This window comes from Macrobrachium nipponense, chromosome 17 (genome assembly GCF_015104395.2).
Source record: "Macrobrachium nipponense isolate FS-2020 chromosome 17, ASM1510439v2, whole genome shotgun sequence".
NCBI lineage: Eukaryota > Metazoa > Arthropoda > Malacostraca > Decapoda > Palaemonidae > Macrobrachium > Macrobrachium nipponense.
This window is the reverse complement of record NC_087210.1, coordinates 34,211,698-34,231,446: the sequence shown is the minus strand read 5'-3', so window position 1 is coordinate 34,231,446 and position 19,749 is coordinate 34,211,698. Positions and strand designations below refer to the sequence as shown.

Below are 19,749 nucleotides of genomic sequence, written 5' to 3'. Positions count from 1 at the left end.
TACAAAGTTTTTTCATGGCTGTATTGTTCTTGACTCACATTAAGGGGACCAGCCGGCTAATGCCAATTTTAATGGACAGGACTTTGATATTCATATCACTTAATAAGGTGACTTGGGACATCTCCAAACCGCATATGATTTTTGCCTTTGACCTTCGGTTTTGTGACGCCAGGGCGATTTATCCCGAAAATAACCATTTTTCAAATTCTATCTCCTCCCTTGATATTTAATATTAAGACCTAGGATTACTACCATATATAGACCTGATGTAGACCTCCAATCAAATGAGGAGTTTTTTTTTTCTAAAAGTCATTTTTTTGCTAGGTATGAATTTTTCAATATGGTAAAAAAAATAAACCCTATAAATCAGGAGAAAAAAATCTATAAAAAAAGACGAAAAAAAAAATTGGAAAAAGGGGCTCTATTTGATTGTTCTGTAATGTCTTTCTGAGTTATATACCAAATTCCATTGTTATAGCTTTAAAACTAAGTGAGAAGATAGATTTTGAAGGTTAATAGTATAGTTTTGAGATACGGGCATTCAAAGTTTTCCTTCGTATTTCTATAAAGACAATTTTGATAAATAATGGTTATTATGAATGTATATTTCTTTTTTGTGTATTAATAAACCAAAACTATTTTATTTATCATAATTTAATCATAAATGATGATCCCTTTGTTCATATATCGTAGCCTGGGGTACTGCTCGAGGCAAGATGGGGCACTCCTTCCTACGCAACTCTCTCTCTCCCCTTCACTAACTCGGCTTATTACAGCGAATTTTCTTCTTCTGTATGTTAGCGAGATGTTTTCCTTGTATTTTCCTCTTTGGCATGATGAAATTCTTGCCGAAACAAAGATAAACAAACGTAAATGCAAGAGAATGTCAGAGGTGAAACTCGAAGGTGTACTCTCTTTTTACAAAGAATTTAATAAATCATGATTATTATGAATTTCATATTCCATTTTGGGTATTAAAAAACCAAAATTTTGTTATTTATCATAAATGGAGGATTCTTAGCTCAAAGATAGTAGCCTTGGGCACAGTGTGATGAGTGCTGTCAGGCAAGACGGGGGTGTTCTACGCAACCCTTACTACACAACCCTCCCCTCTCTCTTCACTAACTACGCGTATATTATGATATTCTGTATTAATACTTGAGCGATTTTTCTTCGTCTGTATGTTAGCGAGATGTTTTCCTTGTCTTTTCCTCATTGGCGTGATGAAATTCTTGCCGAAACATACATAAACATACGTAAAAGCAAGCAAATGTCAGAGGTGAAATCGAATGTGTAGACTACTTGAAGTTTGTGCTCGCACTGATGCTTGGACTTGGTAGCTGACTGAAGTGAAGTCTCCCTTCTCGACTCGGGGAATGTCTACAGATGCCATTTCTCCCAATTTCTTTGACAATAATTATCAAAATTTACGATAATAGAAGAAATATTGCATTTTCTTATACGGATCAATGTTTTAGGCTTATTGAGTTACGTTAACTAATTACCCTGTAACTACAAAAGTAAGAGGAATTTTGACGAAATATTTTGTATACGTATTCTCAATTGCCATATGAAGCTCCATGAATTTTTTCATGACTGCATTTTTCGGCCTATACCCCCATATACGTATAAGGGTTCCGGCTGGCCCCCTTAAGGAGCTACCCCACTTCCTTAGTCATTGGGATGTACTGCACAGTAACAGGTAAACATATATATTGGCACATTGATTGAAATGGAGGGGTGTGGGCTCGAGTCTGCCCCTTCTAATAATTACAGGCAGTCCCAGATTATCGGTAGACTAGTTTAATGGCAAAATAGTGTTATGTCACTTGTCTAGCCCCAAGTTTATTGGCGATTTATGACACCATAATGTGCCGAGTTTCAGTTATCGATGCCATAAGGCGCCGATAATAGTGTCGTGGCATCATGACATACCTAACGGAGGCTCCATTAACCGAATATCTGCGCCATAAGCGCCATAAATCATTGAGTTTTGGTTAATGGTGGTTTTGGCCAATCAGCACCCCTCTGATAACTGGGGACTGCCTGTACCGGAATCCGGTAAGTAATGAAGAATGGAATATACAAGGTGTGTTGAAAAAAATATTCAATCTTATTCATAAAAATTAGTTCCACGCTGGACGAGTGGTTTTTGAGCTCAGCTGCCAGTCCGGTGGTCCGAAGTTTGATTCCCTGCTCTGCCAAGGCAGAATCAGAGGAATTTATTTCTGGTGATACAAATTCATTTCTCGATATAGTGTGGTTCGGATCCCACAATAAACTGTAGGTCCCATTGCTAGGTCACCAATTGGTTCCGAGCCACGTAAAAATATCTAATCCTTCGGGCCAGCCCTAGGAGAGCTGTTAATCAGCTCAGTGGTCTGGTTAAACTAAGATATACTTAACTTATTCATAAAAAACTTATTCAGATAGAACAATCTTACACTAATCTCCTTTAAAGTACTTCCCTTGGGCTGCCTCTCACTTCTCCCAATGATTCTGCTACTGTTGGAAGCAGTGCTGGAACACTATCTTTTAAGATGGTGATGGTGAACAGCTAGTCCATCACATTCTGCATAATGTCTACTGTGGACTCAAATCTGGTCACTTTTCTTTTATAAGTAAAAAGGGGGATTGACTAACAGATTTGCACGCTATATTTGACTATAAATGACTTCAGAATGTGTGTAAATGTTCAATTCTCTGCGTCATCATGATACAGCTGCCAATTGCCCACTGCCCAGAGAGAAAGAGATTTGCACTCTGAAAATATATATAATTATATAATATATATATTATTAAATATATACATATACATATATATATAATACACATATATATATATACATATATGTATATATATATATGTAAAAAGCTTCAAAAACGTTCCTGGATTTGTATGGTTTCCTGGGTTCGCGGCCGGGCGCCGACAATTCTATTATCGCCTAATAAAATTCCCCTTCGGTTAAGCATATTTGAAAATATATTAATTCCGAGGTAGAGTGAATTATGTATTAAAGGACATTTGTAGCTCGATGTGTATATATATATATATATATATATATATATATATATATATATATATATATATATATATATATATATATATAATATACGTATATATATACTATGTATATATATATATATATATATATATATATATATATATATTATATATATATATATATATATATATATATATATATATATATATATATATATATATAGATATATATATATATATATATATATATGTATATATATATATGTAATATATATATATATATATATAATATATATATATATATATATATATATATATATATATATATGTGTGTGTGTGTGTGTGTGTGTGTGTGTGTGTGTGTGTGTGTATATATATATATATATATATATATATATATATATATATATATGTATGTATAACTGAATCACGAAAGTTAGGAACGTGATAAATCCATATAAATAAAGACATATGCCACGAAGGAAAAATAAACGAAGGAGGATCTGCGAGACCTTTCAACGTTAAACGTCCTTTACTGAGCAGAAACTGACATAAATGCGGCAAAAGACAATACAAGAAGATTCGTATAACTGACAAATAGGGATTATAAAGAGATTAGTACCTAGAATCCGACACACCTGGAAGATGAGAAGAAACCTTCCCAAACAAGCATAAAACAATGGGTACAATTGAAGGTTTAAGACAATCATCTCAGATACAAGGACAAGACAATTAAAGGATTATAGGTGACAGCTGTTCAGAACTTGGTAAACAAAACCATATTTACAATACATGTCAGACATACATTACAACAACAAAGATAACTCTAAGGCAACTGATTTTTATTTAAGTCAGTAATTATATCTTTGGGGTCATTCTTTAACATGTTACAAATACAAGGGTCTAAATGAAAAAGGCCACGACTAACATTGAAATTACAATGAAAAGTAAGTTGTATTAAAGCAGATTCTAAAAGATTTCGGGATAAGACATCTCTTGACCTTGCAATTACTGAACTACCAACCCAATTTATTCGGTGGTTGTTTTCACTTAAATGAATATTGCAGCTAGATGTTTGCCCAAGTTTTTACAGATAATATTTATGCTGGCTTACCTTACTTCTAGGCTTTGCTAGACTGTCCGAGATAAAAAAATGAGGGACAATCCATACATTGAATTTTATATATTATGTTGTTGCTTTCTCTGGGGCCATTTTTTATTAACATTCCTTTTAGTGTGTTATTATAGGAAAAAACAAGGTTGACATTAAAAGCTTTTAACAATGATTTAATGGTTTCAAATCCGTTAAAATAAGGCAAACTGAGAATGTTCATAGAATTTTCTTTCTGCGTGTTACTTACACTATAAAACTTTTTGTGGGCTTTATTATAACAAATATCTAATATATGTGAAGGATAGCATAAATCTTTCCCTATTTTTCTTATGTATTCAATTTCTTGATCCAAATATTGTGGACTGACAATGCGCAATGCTCGTAAAAACATAGAGAAAAATATTTATATTTTTATGTTAAGATGGTGGCCTGAGAAGAAATGAACATAAGTTAAGTTGTTGGTCGGTTTCCTATAAATACTGAATTTACATTGAAATGGTTCTCTATTTATCAAAACATCTAAGAAAGGGAGGCAATTGTCTTTTTCTACTTCTAGAGTAAACTTAATCGATGGTACCTGGTTATTTAATTTAGAAAGTAAATCATTTACATCAATACCGACAGGAAGAACAGCTAAGATATCATCAACATAACGATACCACTTTACAGGAATATAAATGATATTGGGTAAGTAGCGTTTTTCAAAGAATTCCATGTACAGGTTTGAGAATAGTGGTGATAAAGGATTTCCCATTGCTATGCCAAATATTTGTTGATAAAATTCACCATTGAATATAAACTTACAAATTCACCATTGAATATAAACAGCACATAGCAGCCGCCAAGCAAGAAGAGAAAGAAAAATTCAAGGAACTGGAAAGAACAAGGATCCTGAAGGGAGAAACTCTATATGACCACAGTCTCTAGATAGAGCCGACAGTTCAGATACCCTGGCTCCTAAAGCTAGACTCAAAAGGAATAATGTTTTCCTCAGGAGGGGTAAAAAGTCACATGATTCATTGTCAGTGTTTGAGGCCAGTTTGAGAACATCATTTAAGAACCATGACACAGACTTAGGCGCCTCTGATGGCCTGAGTCTAGCACAGGCCCTGGGGATAGATGAAAAATAAGAGTCTGTTAGGTCTATTTTGAAACCAAACTGGAAGATTTTCTTGAGTGCAGATTTAGTAGTAGTGTTAGTACTTGCTGCTAAACCTTTTTCAAACTGTCCTAAAAAAGGATATGGCCAGATTGGTTGTCATGGTTTGAGTTTCAGAATTCCTCAGGAATATAGCTAGTTTTTTAACTGCTGAGTCATATTGACGTAGGGTTGATTCCCGTTTATCCGATTCTTAGAATAGGATATTTTGAGGGTCGATGTTGGCATCCCTTTTTGCCGCAAACTTCATGAAATCCATAAAGTTAGGGTTTTCTGGATTCCTGAGGAAGCGTACACAGTCTTCGTTTGTTCTAGTTGTGATAACCTGGGATTGGGAATCTGTTGAGGTCGGAGTCCCAATTCCAGTAGTAGTGGGAACCAATTGCTCTTGGGTCAATTGGGGGCTACTAGAGCAATGTGTCCCTTGAATGTCCTGAGTTTGTTCAGGACCTTCAAGAGAAGATTCACTGGAGGAAAGATTTAAATCTTCTTCCACTGATTCCAGTCTATAGCCATGGCGTCCGTGGCATAAGCCAGAGGGTCCAGGTTGGGAGCCACATAACAAGGGAGTTTGTGGTTCGACTCCGTGGCGAAGAGATCCACCTGAAGCCCTGGGACTTGTTGACAGATCCAGTTGAATGACTGCCAGTCCAGGGACCACTTTGACTCCAGTGGGACTGAGCGAGATAGCGCATCCGCTGTTACGTTCCTTACTCCCGCTAGATGGGTGGCAGACAGGTGCCATCTGTTCTTGGCTGCCAATGAAAATATGGCGATCATGACATGGTTCACATGGCTTGACTTGGAGCCTCCCCTGTTGATGCAGTGTACTACCACTGCACTGTCCAGCACCAGTTTGATATGAGATTTGCTGGCTGGATGAAGCTTTTTCAGGGTGAGGAACACTGCCATAGCTTCCAGTACATTGATATGAAGCTGGCTGAATGGAAGGGACCAGGTTCCTTGTACCTTCTTGTACTGAGAGTATCCTTCCCAGCCGGTTAGTGACAAATCTGTGTGGATAACTAGAGCCAGTGGAGGGAACTGAAGAGGAATTGTCTTCGACAAATTCTTGACCTCCGTCCAGGGACGGAGGCGTTTGCGTAAGATCGCCGGGACAGTGGATAGTTTGTCCCGGGATCTGTTGTTTGCCCTTGAGCGCCAGACGCGGTTTATATCTTTCAGTTTTGCTTTTAACAGAACGTCTGTTATCGAAGCAAATGGGAGAGAGCCTAGGATCCTTTCCTGGTTCCTCCGGGACGTCTGTTTGCACTTGAGAAATAGTCTGGTTGCCTTGGCGATTTCTCTCTTCTTCAACGATGGAATTGATAGAGAGTGGAAGTTCAAGTCCCATTGAATGCCTAACCACTGAAAGCGAGACTCTGGTGTTAGCCGGGACTTGGTCTTGTTTATCTGAAACCCTAGGTGTTCCAGAAACTGGATTACTTTGACCGTTGCTTTGTGGCATTCCTCGATGCTTGTGGCCCAAACGAGCCAATCGTCCAGATAAGCAACTAGCATTATTCCTTGAGACCTGAGTTCTTGAAAGACTGTCTCCGCCAGTTTTGTAAATATTCTGGGGCTACATTGAGCCCGAAAGGCATTACCTTGAAGGAGAATGCTTGGTCCTAGCCTGAAGCCTAGGAACGGGCGGAAGTGTCTTGCTACTGGAACATGATAGTATGCGTCTGTAAGATCGTTAGAGGTGGTGACGGCCCCACAGGGTAGTAACGTCCGCACCTGCGAGATGGTCAGCATTCTGAACTTGTCGCAACGAATGAATAAGTTTAGACGGGACAAGTCTAGAATTATTCTTCGTTTGTTTGAGCCTTTCTTTGGCACGCTGAACAAGCGACCTTGAAACTTTAAATGCTTGACTCTTGACACTACTCCTTTCTGAAGGAGTTCTTGAGCGTACTCTATCAATTCCGTTGTTGGTTGTTGATGGAAGGTTTTGGATGGAGGAGGACCTTTGATCCAGCTCCAGCCTAGACCTTTGGACACAATACTTTGGGCCCATTTGCTGAACTTCCATCTGTGGCAAAAGAGGAACAGTCTCCCTCCTACCTGAGGATTATCACTGGCTCGGGGAAGGGCGTGTCCCGCGCCCTCCTCGTAAGTGCTTACCTCGGCTGGATGCTCTTCTCTGGCGGAAGGCACCTCTAGCTCTGCTACCCCTGCCAAACTTGTTGAATGGCTGAAAGGACTGGCTTTCAAACACTGGGTTGAAAGCCGGGGAAACAACGTAGGAGGTTGAAGCCTGCGCATGCTGTGGTTGCGCCTACAGCACAAACTGTTGCTGTGGCTGTGCCTTGGAGGTGGACGGTTGCGGTATTTGTGATACCGGAACCGCCTGCATTACTGCCTGTTGCTGAGGAGCCTGGAAAGGCTGGAATTTCCTAGGCTTCTTGGAATTCTTACTTGATGCGGCCGAATCCGACTTCCTCTTGCTGGTCAATCCCCAGCGAACCTTTAGACTCTGGTTGAGTCTGGTTGCCTCGTAGTGAACAGAGTTCACTACTGACTCTGGGAAGAGATCAGCACCCCAGATGGAAGCAGCTAAGAGCTTATTGGGCTCGTGTCGGATGGTGGCCTCCACCAGGACATGTTTCCGACAATTCCGTCTAGCTATGACGAAATCATATAAGTCACATTGCATTGTATACAATTGTGACTTTGCTATGATTTTGAATAGCGGCTCTTCTCCGTAGATCAGAGCCGATACCTCCGTCATAACTAAAGTATTGAGGGACCTGGACAATCTCATTCGGGCATCGAATTCAGCCTGGATGAGGCTGTCCGGGAAGCCTGGGCAGTGTCTCACTAAACTGCGAGATGGCACAGTCCGGTTTGAGTTTTCCGACGGAAAAGGTGGCCGGGAGATCTAACCATAGATCGTCTGTTCCGGGGAGCAGAAGGGATGTAGGTTCCGTCTCCCGGAGCTGCGGCATTGGCTCATCTTTCATTGCGGCCTGCATAGTTCTGCTACCTTCGAAGTGAACAGGATGGGCGTTTCCGCGTCCACTGAAAATCGTGAAGGCACTTTTAAAGGCTTGGACCCTGGTGTTATTGCATTGCCAATCTTCCAGGTTCCTAAGCCATTTTCGTTGAGCTTGGTCCCGGGAGAGGATGACCGTCTCCTTCGGGATCTTGTCTTCTCTTCTCATCGCCGCTTCCGTAAGGCTGGCGTAGCCGATGAAGGGGGTTTGCAGATCTGCCGGATGGAACTCGAAGTCCTCAAGCCTTCGAGTTCTACAGCCCTCCAACGTCAGCATCCCGTCTTTGAAGGGAGCGTGGGAAGAAATCCTCCAGGGATTGTTTGCCGTGAAGGTAGGGAGATTACTTGAGTCCGGCATGGTTTGGACTACCATGCCGGGCTGTGCAAGACCTGTCGCAGGATTCTCTCAGAGACCTGCAATGAGGTTCTCCTGAGTGACTAGTCTCTCTGAAATGGCTCGGATTGACTGGCCTGACTCCTCCAAAGAAGACAAGATTTGGGAAAACATCTCTTGGAACTTGTTTTGGACTAAGTTCCCGACCAGACTACCCATCTGCCTTATAATATTGGCTGAAATATTTGCAGTGAAGGTGTCCGGGTCGAATGGTGAAGGTTCCACCTTTTTTTGGGGGGTCCTAGGACGGGTTCCTGTAGAGGTTGAAGGCTCAGGGTCGGAGAAGAGCTGAGCCTTGTCCCTAGAAGACTTGGACCTGGAACCCTTCGAGTACGAAGTCATTCTAGTCTTGTCCACTCCGGGATGGTGAGCCGAAGATTTCTGAGTGCTACTAGAACCTGAATTCTTAGACAGTGTCTTTTGAAACGATTTAAAGTCATGCTTACCTTTGACTTTAGGGATCACCTGGGCGGACTTCGGTCTGACCGACTGCCCATCCCCGGTGAATCCCTGAAAAGAAGTAGAAGAAGTAGGGGAAGAAGCTCTAGCCCCTACTAAACCTGCCTCACTTACATCCCTACCTGCGGCTTCTACCTTCATGGGCTCGAGGTTGAGATCAAGCGCTGCTACTTCTTGCAGGACCTCCTGATTCGCTGGTTCCTCTGAAGCTAGTGCGACCCTTGCTCTTGTATGGTGGCGATCAGAGGAGCCGCCGCCTCCAGGTCCACATAGGAGGCTGCCTCTCCGCCGGGGAAGATGAGGGTGCCCATCTCCTTGGACAGAATGTAGGGTTGACCCTTGGTGACATTCCGTCCAAAGCCACCAACCCAGGCCTTCAAAGTGGTCAAAGCAGCATCCCTAACCGCTTGGGCACCCTGAAAGAGAGGGTTAGTATTAATACTTAAGGCTACTTAAGATTAACTTAAAATATATATATGCTAATTGATATATCATGAATTATATTGGCCAATGAATTAAATATGACAAGGTTTAGCATTTGGAGGCCTTCTTACCCCGGAGGAGGCCTGATCTACTAAACTAACTCGTAGCAGATCGTGCAGCTCTCATGGTGCCAAACCAACGAATCACTGTACCGGATCGCACAGGTAGCGTGGGTCCGGCAAACCTCGTGCCCACAGGGGTCCTGGAGTATGGCGTTGCAGCCCGACTCCATGCAGTGGGTGACCTGTAAGTGAAATGATACATGAGTATCAACACTAACCTCCTGGACTAAGTCCAAGATGTGATATATCATAACACCGGAATGCACCGGAGTTAATAGATAAATTTAAGACTCAGTCTCTACCTGCTCTTCTGCCGTGTAATATGTCCGATAGGGTTGGTAAAACTTGAATCAGTGTGTCTCCAGCGTTGCCGGAGGACAAAATATCACTGAGACTTGAGTAGTACCTAACCTATATGCCGGAGCGAGGAGTACTGGGACGGTGGGTGAGGAGCAGGAGGGGACCAATAATTGGTGGCGGGGTGGATAACCACGCCGTAAAAACTTAACATTAGAATAAGTAGGTGGTGAAACCCGGATGGGGAGCGGGGTCTCCGCCAACTTAGACTAAAATAATGGATGTTAAAAGTAAACGTAAACATGCATGAGGTATAAAAAGATGCCGGAACTCTCTCACAGTCACTGACTCTGGGACCTGGCAATGCCGGAGCCCTGATCCGCCGGAGCGGGGAAGGGTGATGATTCGGGGTAGGGGAGCTCGGCCTGAGAACCGAGGAGAGCCGAGCGTAACCGAGCCTGGTGGCCAACCGAGACTCGGCCAGGCAGGGGTCCCCCCGGTACTCTATAGGGAGAGCGGTGTTGAGCCGAGCCAGCGACGAGTGTCCTCCAGCTAACTCCCGTATCCCACGCGTGGTGGGGGGAGGAAGGGAGGGAGCTCGGATCGGTTGTCAGGGACAACGTGAACGAGCGTATCTCCCCCCTGGAGGGGGGAGTAAGCATGGGGGACCGATGCTGGGTGGCTCATAGCGGTCGCCTGGACCCTTCTCGGTCGTGGGGTGAGCCACGCAGTGAGAAAGAACATGCGATCGAAGGTGGCCTAGGCCAGCCTGAACCGTCTCGACAAGCATGAATATCAATAACATCCTAACAAAACACGGGGGAGAAGGAAGAAATATGATGGAGAAGAGAAAGAAGAGTCCTGGAGAAGCTGGATCGGACCAACCGAGAACGGAGGGCGACCTTAGCGACTCAAAGCAGCTGGCCTATGCTGATACGTAGAAACGTAGGGCGGTGACTAGGGTAGCCCAGGACCAAAAAGAAAGGACCTAAGTCCTTAGAGAGCCTAACATAGAGACCTGACAACTAAAAGAATATGCATGCATGAACTCTGAGCTGAAGGAAGTGATGTAGGCTACGAGCTTAGAGCGAACTCTTTAATCACCCCCGTGTTAAAAATTACAAAAATAATATCAATGATACGTCAATAATGCATCACCATTAGAATAATAATGTACTGCTAAATAATTCGAGCACAAACGGTATAGAAGACCGAGTGTAGCACGAAACAATGGAACACGTGGGAGCGAGCCGCGCAAGGTGGCTCGGGAACAAAGCCGTCCGGGACGCCGTCTATAATAACCAAAATAAAATGGTTAAACGGGCCCTTCCCCGGCTATAAATGACATAAAACATTATTAGCAGTACTTAACTTGGATGCAGATGAGTCTTGACATTGCATGATGAAAGAATATAAATCCAGAGCGAGCACAACACAGAGCAAGAAAAAACACGTGCGGTCTGGATCGTGCTAACGAAAAGGAATGACGTCAGAGGCGCTAGCAGTAACGGTAGCGGGGAGTGGGTCTTAGGTCGGCTCCTCTCCAGTAAAGGGATTTTGAAGGAGGATGAATCTAAACGGCAAAGGACCCCTGGTAGTGGTTTCACTCGCCCCAGAAACCATACCGACACCTTTAAATAAGGTGAGCGAGCCAGAATATTCTGGCATTTCCATATTAGCTTTTTTCTCTGGTATGTTAGCAATAATTTACCTTAGAAATGTGTGCTAAAGGGACATTTCACGTAACGACACGGGCTGAGCCCAGAAATATATAAAATTCCATGTATGGATTGTCCCTCATTTTATCTCGGACAGTCTAGCAAAGGCCTAGAAGTAAGGCTAAGCCAGCATAAATATTCTGTAAAAACTGGGCAAACATCTAATGCAATATTCATTCATTTAAGTGAAAACAACCACCGAATAAATTGGGTTGGTAGTTCAGTAATTGCAAGGTCAAGAGATGTCTTATCACGAAATCTTTTAGAATCTGCTTTAATACAACTTACTTTTCATTGTAATTTCAATGTTAGTCGTGGCCTTTTTCATTTAGACCCTGTATTTGTAACATGTTTAAGAATGACCTCAAAGATATAATTATTGACTTAAATAAAAATCAGTTGCCTTAGAGTTATCTTTGTTGTAATGTATGTCTGACATGTATTGTGAATATGGTTTTGTTTACCAAGTTCTGAATAGCTGTCACCTATAATCCTTTAATTATCTTGTCCTTGTATCTGAGATGATTGTCTTAAACCTTTAATTGCACCCATTGTTTATGCTTGTTTGGGAAGGTTTCTCATCTTCCAGGTGAGTCGGATTCTAGGTACTAATCTCTTTATAATCCCTATCTGTCAGTTATACGTATCTTCTTGTATTGTCTTTTGCCTCATTTATGTCAGTTTCTGCTCAGTAAAGGACGTTTAACGTTGAAAGGTCTCGCAGATCCTCCTTTGTTTATTTTTCCTTCGTGGCATATATCTTTATTTATGGATTTATCACGTTCCTAACTTTCGTGATTCAGTTATACATATATATGTGTGTGTGTGTGTGTATGACTGGTGAAAATGTGCTGTTACAACAGAATTCCATCTAATAATAGGTGCCCATAAAAACACCAAAATATAGAGAGAAAAATAATGTATTTCAGAGACTGCTGTCTCTCTTCCGGTAGATGAATGAGAAAAGTTTACAGAAAAGATGGTATTTATACCAAGAGGTCCATCTACAGGTAAGCCAATTTAGGTCACCTCTCCTGATAATCTTCTTTTAATCTTCTTAAGCGTTGGTTGAATGAAAATCTTGTCGATCACATCTGAATCCCATGCTCCTTTTGAGATGTTCAATACCTGCCTCTCTTTTATTAAGGCCGATTCCATCATTTATAGTTGCTACTATAAATTATGTGTGACAAATTCCAGTTTATTCTATGGTTATGTTCATTTATATGGTTGAAAATAGCCGAGTTCTGTTGTCCATACGTAACTGACCGTTTGTGCTGTATTAATCTCTGGGGAAGTGATTTTCCTGTAAATCCAATGTAAGATTGGTCACAGTCCTGGCATGGGATTTTGTAAACTCCTGTGTCCTTGGGGATTGTCTTTTGTTGGACGTTAATCAGGGATTTGGCTAAGGTGTTTGGGTAAGTAAATGCAAAAGGGTCTGTGTCACCGTTTTAATAGTTTGCAGGTGTGGAATTTTTATTTTATTGTTGGGTGTATCTCTGATCTTGTCTTGAGGAGGTCGGTAGAAAATTACGTTTGCTTTGTGAATTGCTTTCTCAATTATATGGTCAGGATACTTTAAAGACAAAAGTTGCTTACGAATTAGTTCAAATTCTTTTTCCAGGAAATCTGGGGAACAAATTCTTAAGGCTCTTAAGAACAGGTTGCTGGCTACACCTATCTTGATAGCAATGTTGTGATAGCTAAAGTAGTGAATGTATGAAAGTGAGAATGTTCTCACTTTCATACGTGTATGTGTATGTGTGTGTGTATATATATATATATATATATATATATATATATATATATATATATATATATATATATATATATATATATATAAAACTTGATCACGAAGTATATAAAACGTGATGCTATGTATAAATAAAGGTTTTTTTTTTTTTTTTTTTTTTTTTGCCACGAAGGAAAAAATGAAAAAGCGAGATAGCCAAGTACTTTCGGTCCTGTTCGGACCCTTTACTGAGGCAAAGTAAAGGGTCCGAACAGGACCGAAAGTACTTGGCTATCTCGCTTTTTCATTTTTTCCTTCGTGGCAAAAAAACATATATATATATATATATATATTATATAATAATATATAATATTAATAAATATATATATATATATATATATATATATATATATATATATATATTATATAACATACTATACATATATACATACACTATATAATATATAATAATATATATATATATATATATATATATATATATATATATATATATATTATATATATATATATATATATAAATATTGTGTTTTTTGGTTATTACTGCTTTTGGAAAAAAATTGAACTTTTGCCATCATATAAGTATTATTTGCAGTAATAAATAAAGTATTTAGTCAAGACTCATGTTAATTTATTTGTTTTCCCATATACTACTACAATACTGTGTTAATGAAAATAAAGACTTTAATTTAGTTTAAGGTACTTCAAAATAGATATAATTCCAAGTAAAAAAAAACCGGTCTGGCTGAAATCCAGAGCCAATTAGGCACATATAGTACATGCCACTCATTAAGACAGTCCCCTCAGTGCCATATATACATGGAGTACATCGCAGTCAGTATATTAAAGGTCGTCTAATATCTGTGGTATGTAGTATTGAGAAGGTTGCCCTTGAACACCCCTAGATTTGGTGTCTTGTAATTTCATTGCAGTAATTACATCGTGTTTATTTCATCGCATGGTAATTACACCTCATACATTTTCACCGCATTGTAATTACATTGCAATATATCACATCGTCAGTAATTTCATCGTGAGGTTTCTTTCACCACAAAATGCCAAAAAATAAATGAACAATAAAATATAATTCACTTAGTTTTCAGTAAAACGTCCTAGTATTACTGTTATAGTTGTCGGTGAGATCAAAGTATCTAGCTATCCAACTTATACAGTAGACCCTTGACTCACGAACGCATTGACCCACGTACAACTCCATCCCCGACCAAAATTATAGGTAAAATTTCACCCTTGACTTACGAACTAACTTTGAGATACGAACAAAAAAAAATGCGGAAAATAAAAATTCTGTTTGGGTCATGAACTAATTTTGAGACATGAACATTTGAAAAATGCTGGAAATTTCTGGAAAATAACAAGTCACTTTGTTTCACAAACTAATTTTTAGACACAAACATTTGAAAAATGCGTGAAATCGCCCAGCACACGTGAGAGCGTTTGAGTTGCCATGGGACCAGCCATCCTCCAGCCGCCCACGCACGGCGTCACCCACGCATCGCTCTTTGTCTCATCTCATTGTGTACAAGACGTTCGTCAATTCGCTTAGCTTTTTTTGCGCTAAAACTTGTGATTTTCTTCATAATGGGCCCTAAGAAAGTGAAGAGTGGTGGTGAAAGTAAGAAAGTGAAGAGTGATGGTGAGAAGAGGGTGCAGAGGAAGATAACCATTGAAATAAAGAAAGAAATTATAGAAAAGTTTGAACGTGGTGTTCGCGTGACCGATATCGCAAGTGAGTACAAGATGGCCAAGTCGACAATTTTGACAATTTTGAAAAACAAGGATGCCATTAAAGAAGCAAATGTTGCGAAGGGAGTGACAGTACTAACCAAGATGAGATCGCAAACCCTCGAAGAGGCAGAAAAAATAATTTTGAAGTGGGTACATGAGAAACAGATGGCAGGTGATAGTGTAAACGAGCCGATCATCTGCGAGAAAGCTCGGCAAGTGTATCAGAGTTTGCTGAAGGAAACTCCTTCTACTAGTGCCACGCCAGACGATTTTAAGGCTAGTAAAGGGTGGTTTGATAACTTCAAGAAGAGAACTGGAATTCACTCTGTAATTAGGCATGGTGAGGCTGCTAGCGCAGACAAGGCTGCTGCTGAGGCATTCGTGACCGAGTTTGCCGAGTTCGTGGAGGCCGAAGGATACGTCGCTCAACAGATTTTCAATTGTGATGAAACGGGCCTCTTCTGGAAGAAGATGCCCAACAGGACATTTATCACCGAAAGAAAGAAGGCGCTCGGCCACAAGCCGGAATTTATCAAAAGAGAAGGCGCCCCTGGCCACCAAGAAGGACAGGCTTACGCTTTTGTTATGCTCAAACGCAAGTGGCGACTTGAAACTAAAGCCGCTACTTGTCTACCATTCAAATAACACGCGTGCCTTTAAGCAGCACAACGTAAATAATGCCAGACTGCCTGTAATGTGGAGGGCCAATACAAAAGCATGGGTGACACGGAGCTTGTTTATGGAGTGGATTGATGAAGTGTTTTGCGCCGACCGTGAGTCAGTACCTAAACAGAGAACAAGCTACCCTGCGGTGCCTTCTGATCATGGATAATGCCCCGGCACACCCTTCGTACTTGGCTGACTGCAGTGAACATGACTTCATTCAGTTCAAGTTCCTTCCACCCAACACGACCTCTGTTCTCCAGCCCATGGACCAACAAGTCATAGCAATTTTAAGAAATTATATACGAAGGCGCTCTTCTCCAGATGCTTCCGTGTAACTGAAGAGACAAAATTAACCTTAAAAGAATTTTGGAAGAAGCACTTTAATGTTTTTCACTGCATAACCCTCATTGATAACGCATGGACTGAAGTTACGTACCGCACATTAAATTCTGCGTGGCGGAAACTTTGGCCCCAGTGCGTAACTGTCCGTGACTTTGAGGGCTTCGATGCAGAGATTGTGCAAGAAATTGTGTCCATGGGCAACAGTATGGGTCTACAAGTCAACGACGAAGATGTTGAAGAATTGGTCGCTGAACATTCAGAAGATTTGACTGCGGACGAACTTGATCAACTCCACAAAGAGCAGCAGGAGCAACTTGCTCGGGAGCAATCAACTGACGAAGAGGAGGCTGGGGAGGAAGTTACAGATGTCAGCAGTGATGTGATAAAAGCCGCATTGGAAAAGTGGAATGATGTCCAGTGCTTCCTTGAATTGTATCATCCGGACAAAATTGTTACGAACAGGATCGTGAATATGCTCAATGAAAATTTAATGAGCCATTTCAGAAGAGTTATGCAAGGAAGGAAAAGGCAACAGACATTGGATAAGTTTGTGATTAAAAGTTCACCAAAAAAACCTAGAAGAGTTGAATCTCCGGAACGAGATCTCCCCGACCTGGATGGGGGAGGGTCTCCTTCCGCACAATAACCTCCTCCCCACCCACCACCCTCCTCTTCTCTTGTCCGTCAAGCCAGAAGTCTCGCCAGTCATAGTAAGTGTTCACTTTACAAACGTTTTTATAGTGTTAGTTTACCATTTTAAATTATATTATTAGATATATTAAGGTTTTTTACACTGACTTTTACATTATCTGTGTAAAATAAGGCAAAATATACATAATATATATTGGTTCGTAGGGGTCGAGAACCAATTAATATTATTCCCATTAAACCTTATGGGGAAATTAGCTCCGAGTCACGAACAATTTCGAACACGACCAAGGTCTAGGAACGGATTGTGTTCGTGAGTCAAGGGTCTACTGTATATGAAAAGACAACTGTTTGTTGTCTTTTCATGTATAAGAAATTGCTCATAAAAATTTTCGGTTTTTGTAATCGACTTGTTTTCTGAGTGGTAAACATTTTCACTTTTTGTAAATAACTAAAACTAAACCCATCAAGATGGCTCTGCAGTACATCGTAAGCATAAGGAATAAGAAAAAACTCATTGATAATAGTCATCTATTTGTGAAAGAACAAACAAGTGGCAAAAAAACTATTTGGAAATGTGACCAGTTATATAAAACAAAGTGCCATGCAAGAGTTCATGCAAATGAAGATTCCATTACAAAACTATTGGAAAGCTGCCAAAGTGATTAACTTAACTAAAGAAAAAGCAATCACAACTCAAGAATCAACACAATGCATCGCAACCCAGACATACATGGAGTATCCCAAGCAGTTGTGGGTCAGCTAACACTACCTCAGTACATAAAAAGGAGTACTATACGAAATGCTAGAAATACTGCAACACAAAGTCCCGCAAATCCTGGATGTTTACTCCAGGTAAGCATTCCTGGTGACGTTTTGGCTCTTGTTTTCGTTTTAATGATAAGTAACAAAACTGAAGATAGTTACAATTAGCTTTTGTCAGAACTAAAAGTTTTAGAGCCGACCTTATCACCAAGCACAATTATGACTGATTTTGAACTTTCAGCGATTAATGCTTTCAGAGCAGTTTTTCCTAATCAAGATTAAAAAGATTGCTTTTTTCACTTCTCACAATGTTTGCTTCAATCCATTCAATCAGATGGTCTGCAACAGTGTACATCAGTGATGCTAAATTTGCATTAAAAGTGCGTGTGATTCCAGCCATTGCATTTGTTCCTGTCTCCGATGTGGTTAGCACTTTTGAATATTTAATTGACAATAATGATTTTCCTGAGGAAGCCCAGCCTTCATTTATTTTATTATAATTTTTTTATTTTTTACCCTGTGCAGTTTACTTAGCTTGCAGTGAAAGAAACCTTACGATGAAATCACTGACGATGTGATAAATGACGATGTAATTACAGTGCGGTGAAAATGTATGAGATGTAATTACCATTCGATGAAATTACCATGATGTTGTTACTGCGATGAAATTTCAGTGAATCCTAAATTTTATTACTTGCCATTACTATTCGGTTTTCACCATTTTCCAAAGGACCCTTGGTTCTATTAGTCTGGATAATTTGAAGGATCACTGCTTTTTGGGCTTGGTTCTAGGTACAGATGTGTCGAGTTCTAGATAATTGAAGGGTTAGCGTTATATAAGTGGTTGTTATGTAATTAATTTTGTATTCTAGAATTTCTTAAAAAGTTATTGTCAAATTTATTGCAGATCATTTTAGCCATTTCTTGAAAGTATATAAGCATTCTAAAAAGCACAGAATCAGACAAAAACTAAAGTAGGAATATTTTAACTTCTCCAAATACTATGTTTTGCATTGGATTTTTGAAAAATAGGGATATTTATTATGTTGCCAAATATTAGATAAATTTGTTAGTTATTTAAACTTTTATATATTTGAATTTAGTTACCAGTGTGTAAATTGTTAAAGGTTGATATAATGTAGTATTATGTTCTGTGAAAATTTTTTATCAATATAATGAAAGTTGTAGCCTTTTAAAGAGAGCAATTCAGTTATTTCTTTAGTTGAATTATTAGCATTTTTATACAGGATGTATTGGATGAAAGATTGGATGACCGAGTTGATGACATGATCAAAAGGGGTCTCTTGCAAGAATTAACAGACTTCCACATGGCTTACAACACAGCTCGGTTAAGAGATGGTCAAGATGCAGATTACACTAAAGGGATTTTTCAAAGCATTGGTTTTAAGGAGTTTCATCAGTATTTAATTTTACCTGAATCAGAACGGACCATGGATGAAGGCAAAAAATTATACATGACTGGTGTGGAGAACCTAAAACAGGTATGTGTTTCATGCATGTGTATCAGTGTCAAAATCATTAATATTTTACCCCCTTGTCTGAAGATTGTAAACAAGGTAGCAAAGAACATGGTACTATACAGGTAGGAATGCCTTCCTAAGCACAGGAAAGAAAATAAAGGTGGCTTGGCTAATGTAGTGGGAAAGTGGTTGGTAGTAGTGAGAAAATGCTGGAAAATGTAAAATTAGCATTCTTCATGACAATTCATGTTGTCATGGAGATGGCAATCCTTTGATTCATAATGTTTAAGAGTTGGGCAACTGCATTCTCTTTATAATGACTGGTTTTTCCATGTGCCTGTACAGCACTTGCTTGTTGAATACTCCAGCCATAGGGACTTGGGAAGGTAAAAATCAGAGAATAACCCTTCTTTCCAAGAGGGTACATGAAGAAGAATTGGTATATAAAAATAGTGTAATTATTTTAAAGGAAAAAAGGAATTTTAATGCAATCTCTTACTGAACAACTATACTGCTATAGGTTTCCTACATGGCAGACCAAAATTCAAACTTTGGGCAAGGAACAGGTACAACAGATCATCGATATGGATGGCTATTTCCTATCACATTTGATGAAGTACTTGATTTGTGTTTTGTTGATTTGTGGCTAATTAGCTGTGA

General features: G+C 39.8%; 1 protein-coding gene across 1 annotated transcript in view; it reads left to right on the top strand.

Annotated features, from left to right (window-relative positions):
* LOC135196177 (tRNA dimethylallyltransferase-like) overlaps positions 1 to 19,749 on the top strand; it is a 204,739-nt gene that overhangs the window by 65,132 nt on the left and 119,858 nt on the right. The window contains exon 5 of the mRNA XM_064222761.1: positions 18,856 to 19,110. Coding sequence (XP_064078831.1) covers positions 18,856 to 19,110 — 255 coding nt within the window. The remainder of the gene's footprint in view (positions 1 to 18,855; positions 19,111 to 19,749) is intronic.